Here is a 5,891-nt window from a genome sequence, read left to right as displayed (position 1 = left end):
ATTAGCCAACGGAGTCTAAATAAAAGTTGCAGATCTTGATTTTACCTACGCGTCGAAAAAAAGAACGTTGAAAACGGAGCTCGTATGCGAGAGTTATGATTTTTCTAAGTTTGAAGGCTGATACGCGATAGGGGGTGATGTGGCACCACCAGAATTGGACATGTGGCACTACCAGAAGGCTGCCACATGCCCCAACTCGGCGAGTAGGTCCTCCTACTCGGCGAGTCCATCAGTCAGCACCCCTATAAATAGAGGTGTCGGGTTCCATCACTTCCTCACACCTTCAAAGTTCAAACCCTTCTTTCTCTCTCTAGTTTCTCTCTCTAAGCTCCCTTAAGCCCCCTAAAGTATAGGTAAACCCCCTAGCACCTGAAGGAAGCCCTGAGGCTCCCGGAGTCCCGAGAAAAGAGCCTTTTGGCTCGGGAACGCCGCTCCAGCGAAGCCCGGTTTTCGAGAAAACCCGCTGTAAGTGAGCTACGCCTACGCTATTTTTAATATAGCTTCTAATTAATTATAGTAACATTATTAGGACCTTAAAATAATTATTTGAGCTATTATTATGAGTTATATAGTGTTGTTTAACGCTTATATAATAATAATAATAATAGCTAGACTATTAAATTAGTCTCGGTGAATATTAAATTAAACCCTAGTGGTATTGATACTAAGTTTTCTGGAGGAAAATTGTTTTAAGAGTTACGAAGTACTGTCCTAGGACCGAGTCACCATCGTATCAAGTGAGTGCATAGTTACTTTCAGCTTACACATAGATATGAAGTATTTTATATAAATTACGTGCTATGTGTGCATATTATTTGAATACTTGCTATCTATGTTGGGTATGACATGGGTAGATGAATGATGAGAGATATAAGATGATGTGAGTATACATTGGCAGCTATAGACTTAGTGTCTATGGGACAAACACCGGTAGCTATGGACTTAGTACCTGTTAGACGCTGGTAGCTATGGACTTAGTACCTGTTAGGAATTGGTAGCTATGGACTTAGTACCTGTTAGACGCTGGTAGTTATTGACTTAGTACCTGTTAGGAATTGCTAGCTATGGACTTAGTACCTAATAGATAAACACGGGTAGCTATGGATTTAGTACCCGATGAATAAACTATAGCAGCTATGGAATTAGTGCTTTACGAACGAGCATTGGCAACTATGGATTTAGTGCCAGTCCTATAACCCTGGAAGTAAGGGACCTCGGAATAAACAAATGCAGGATAGATGACTCTTAGGATAAATCCTTAAGAGTAAAGAAGATAACGGGGATGGGTAATTGGGTTGATTGTTTGACTGTTTAAACATAATAATTATATTATTGTGGGTTGAAAACCCTATGTACTCACCAGGTTTCCCAACCCGACCCACTCAGTTTATTTATGTCACAGGTGTTGTTATGATGTCACATTACACTAAGAGATTTAAAAGAGATGTAGATCACTAATGATAATGAATGTAAGTTCTGTTTATGCTTATGTTTCTGTATTGACGATGACATCCCAAATGTTTTAAAAGGAATAAAAATACTTTTCTTCGGAAATGCTTTGATAACGTATTTATCATGTTTTACTGGAAACAAATTCCGCAACCTTTTTATTAAAAGAGATACTCTGATTTTTATAAAGCATAAACAAAAATCGGTCTTTTCTGGCCGTGAAAATGGGGATGTCACAATATATATATATATATATATATATATATATATATATATATATATATATATATATATGTGAAGGGGAACTGGCCCAAAAGTTGAATTTGGTCAAGATGACATGCAGAAGTAGATTCAATGGCCCCAACACCTTTACTTGAAAAGAAAAGAACAAAGTTAGAAGGGTTCTCGTCAGAAATGGATTTCTGGTACCATACAAGGCTATGATTTCCGAAGAAAAAAAAAATAAGAGTTTGGATAAAAAAAAAACACTTCATATCTTACCATATAGAAAACATGATTAATTATTTAATTATTTTTATTTGTTGAAATTGAATTGTTTTCCGAAAAAAATAGTTATAAATATTTAATTATAAATTGATTTTTGATAAAAGATGTGACAGCATGTTTATTTAGCAACATCCAAAAATAAAACTAAACAAATTAAACGTAACAATCTTAAATATATTCTATATAGATAATTGACAATTGTTTAATAATGATCTCTTATTTAAGAGTAAGAGTCTATAGATGATTGATAATTGTTTAATAATGATCTTTTATTTAAGAGCATGAGTCTATGATATAACTTGGAAAACTTACCTCTTCTCACTCCAACGTCCAAATTAGAAAACCTAAGGGTGCGTTTCGTTGCGGAAAAATGAGCCGTTTTCTGGAAAAAAAATTCTAAGAAAAATGAGAATTTTGAAAATGCGTTTAGTTCGTCTATTTTTCTAAATTTTTCACAAAAAATGAAAATTTTCCGTTTTTTAAAATTACAAAGAAGTTGGAAATTTTTGGAAAACTGATAATCCTTGTTTTCCATATTTTTCTAATTCCAAAAGTTTTCTTAAATATAAACACACTCCCACTCCACCTCATCCACCTCTACTTACCCCTACCTTAACACCCCCTACACACACACACACTTACACACCCCTACACACACACACACCCACCCACAAACACACACACACCCACAAACACACCAATCCACACACACATACATACCCACCCACAAACACATACACATACATACCCACCCACACACACCCACAAACACACACACCCACACACACAAGCACACACTCACACCCCCACCCACCCAACACCACCACGACAATCACCGACCTACCATCACCATCATCACCACTAACCCGTCACTAGCACCACCACCATCGCTGCCGCCGCCATCACCACCACTGACACAATTGCCGCTGCCGCCACCATCGCCTGTCATCATCACCACCGCCGCCGACCCGCTACCATCACCGCCCCCACCCATACCCTACCATCGCTACTGTTTTCTAAAAATAAAAATTGATAGAAAAATATACATCTAAACACGTTTTCTAATTTTCTAAAACTGAAAATAAAAATTGTTTTTCCATAACTATACGGAACAGAACATAACATAAGATATGCTCACTCCAACGTCCAACCTAGTTAGTAGTTAATTACCAGACTAGCCCCGAAGTGAAGTGTTATCTACTTTTACTTCTTGTGTGTTGAGGAAAGTCGATAAGGCTTTTCCCCAACGGAAACCCCCCAAGGATTTCAAGAATCCAGAAATGGCATACACATACGGCTTCTGCTCTTCGCCTTCCATTTCCTTCAATCAGAGAAGCTTCAATCACAGTATTGTTTCTCAATCAAGAACACCCCAACTCCGAATCACTCAGATTTCTTTACAAGACTCAGTTTCTGAAGTAACCCACAACTTAGATCCTAAAACATCAACTCTATCTCCAGTAACAGATGATAAAAAGAGAAGCTATATCTGGGTCAACCCCAAAAACCCGAAAGCTTCACACTTTAGGAAAAAGTCGTATGAATCAAGGTACTCTTCTCTCATCAATGTAGCAGAATCACTAAATTCATGTTTGCCAACAGAAGAAGACGTCTTTAACATACTGAATAGCAATTTAGGCAGTAAACTAGGAGAACAAGATGGTGTTATTATTCTCAACAACATGTCGAACCCTCAATCAGCACGTATGGTGCTCAAATACTTTCAGGAAAGATGTAATTTAAATAGGGAAACTATTCTTTACAATGTGACATTGAAAGTTTTCCGAAAGTCTAAAGATTTAGTAGGCGCAGAGAAACTGTTCGCTGAAATGCTTCAAAGAGGCATTACACCTGATAACGTTACATTTTCAACTATTATTGGGTGTGCAAGGTTGCGTTCTTTACCTACTAAAGCTGTGGAGTGGTTTGAGAGAATGCCAGAGTTTGGAATCCAACCAGATAATGTTACATATGCAGTTATGATTGATTGTTATGGGAGAGTTGGGAATGTAGACATGGCATTAAGATTATATGATCGTTCAAGAACCGAAAAATGGCGAGTTGACACTGTAACATTCACAACAATCATAAAAATATACGGGTCAACAGGGAATTTCGATGGGTGTTTGACTGTTTTTGAGGAAATGAAAGCTCTTGGTGTTAAACCTAACTTAGTCTGTTACAACACTTTGTTGGATGCCATGGGAAGAGCCAAAAGACCATGGCTTGTTAAGTCAATCTATCAGCAAATTCTAAGTGATGGATTAACACCTGGTTGGGCAACATATGCTTCTCTCATTCGTGCATATGGAAAATCTCGTTATGGAGATGATGCTATTAATGTCTACAAAGAGATGAAATCAAAAGGATTTGAATTAAACAATGTTCTTTACAACACCCTTTTGTCTATGTGTGCTGACATCGGTTTCATCGATGAAGCTCTTGAGATTTTCAATGACATTAAAAGCTCCACAAATTGTCAACCCGATAGTTGGAACTTTTCATCATTAATCACAATCTTTTCATGTTGTGGAAAAGTCAAAGAAGCCGAAGCAACACTAAAGGAAATGATCGAAGCAGGGTTTGACCCGAATATATACGTTTTGACTTCTCTAATTCAATGCTATGGGAAAGTCAACCGAACAGATGATGTGGTCAACACATTTGAGAAAATCATAGAGCTTGATATCACCCCAGATGAACGCTCTTGTGGGTGTCTTCTCAATGTCATGACACAAACTCCTAAACAAGATCTTCATAAGCTTACTAAATGCATTCAAAAGGCGAATCCAAAACTTGGGAATTTGGTCACACTTTTGGTTGATTCGAATATTGAAGATGAATCTTTCAAGAATGAAGCTAGTGAAATACTTGGTGACATTGGAGATGATGTAAGGAAAGCATATTGCAATTGCTTGATTGATCTTTGTATTAATCTTGATCAATTGGAGAAAGCTTGTGACTTGTTGGATTTGGGGATTAGGGTTGGGATATATAGTGATATACAGACGAAATCGAGCACAAATTGGTCATTGAATTTGAAGAGTCTTTCTTTAGGGGCAGCTTTGACTGCATTACATATATGGATGAATGATTTGACCAAAGCTATTGAAGAGGGAGAAGAGTTGCCACCTTTGCTTGGGATTAATACGGGTCATGGGAAGCATAAGTATTCTGAAAAAGGATTGGCTGGAGGTGTTGAGTCACATCTGAAGGAGTTAAGTGCTCCTTTTCATGAAAGTTCTGAAAAAGTTGGATGGTTTTTGACTACTAAAGTTGCTGTTAAGTCATGGTTGGAAGGTAGACGTGTCACTGCAATGGCTGTGGTTTGACTAGTCAATGTTCTTGATCCTCTTTTTTTAGCTCATGCTCTTGAGATTTTTGTAGTGATGAGTTTTTGTATCTATTGAATGTTATGAAATGGTTATTATAATCTCTTTGAATCTTGTAATGGTTTTATTTTTATTCACATAAAAACACTCAGCTTCACGTTTGACTTATCTGTATTTTAAAGACTACTTAAAAGGAGTCAACTTGTAGGTTTCTTGCATTTAAAATTGGAATAATTACCTAGTTGACTTTTTCAGAAAAATTTAATAATATAAGTATGTAGAGAAATCGAAAGTCAAACTAAATTAAACATAACCCATCATGTGACATTGATATGTTAAAGGAACTATATCATATTGAAGTCAAACCTAAGTGATATGCACGTTTAGTTGCCTTTAACTTGACTTATATACATACATGATGCATATAAATGTATATATACATACAAGTCCTCAAGAGTCTTGAACATTAAGATCAATTCCACCATGGGTAACTGCATAAACTGTATGCAATCTCAGAAGAAAATCAGTGTTCTGGTGTCTAATGGAGGAGAAGAAAAAGTTAAGGCCTTAACTAAAGTTAAGAAGCTAACCCATGGTCCATAC

At 36.8% G+C, this 5,891-nt stretch overlaps 1 protein-coding gene across 1 annotated transcript; it reads left to right on the top strand.

The window, feature by feature from the left end:
- Positions 1–3,147: 3,147 nt before the first annotated feature.
- Positions 3,148–5,402, top strand: SVR7 (pentatricopeptide (PPR) repeat-containing protein). Its single transcript, XM_079039587.1, has one exon. It carries the CDS (start codon positions 3,237–3,239, stop codon positions 5,286–5,288), a length of 2,052 nt encoding a protein of 683 aa, XP_078895713.1. The 5' UTR covers positions 3,148–3,236; the 3' UTR covers positions 5,289–5,402.
- The last annotated feature ends 489 nt before the right edge of the window (positions 5,403–5,891 follow it).

Source organism: Lactuca serriola, chromosome 4 (genome assembly GCF_051521515.1).
Source record: "Lactuca serriola cultivar US96UC23 chromosome 4, Lser_US96UC23_V15, whole genome shotgun sequence".
Taxonomy (NCBI): Eukaryota; Viridiplantae; Streptophyta; class Magnoliopsida; order Asterales; family Asteraceae; genus Lactuca; species Lactuca serriola.
Note: the sequence above shows the minus strand (reverse complement) of the source record. Positions and strands in the feature narration are given on the sequence as shown.

What these genes read in the sequence shown, in the direction of transcription:
- SVR7 (XM_079039587.1), top strand. Translation starts at nt 3,237, where the DNA reads ATGGCATACACATACGGCTTCTGCTCTTCGCCTTCCATTTCCTTCAAT.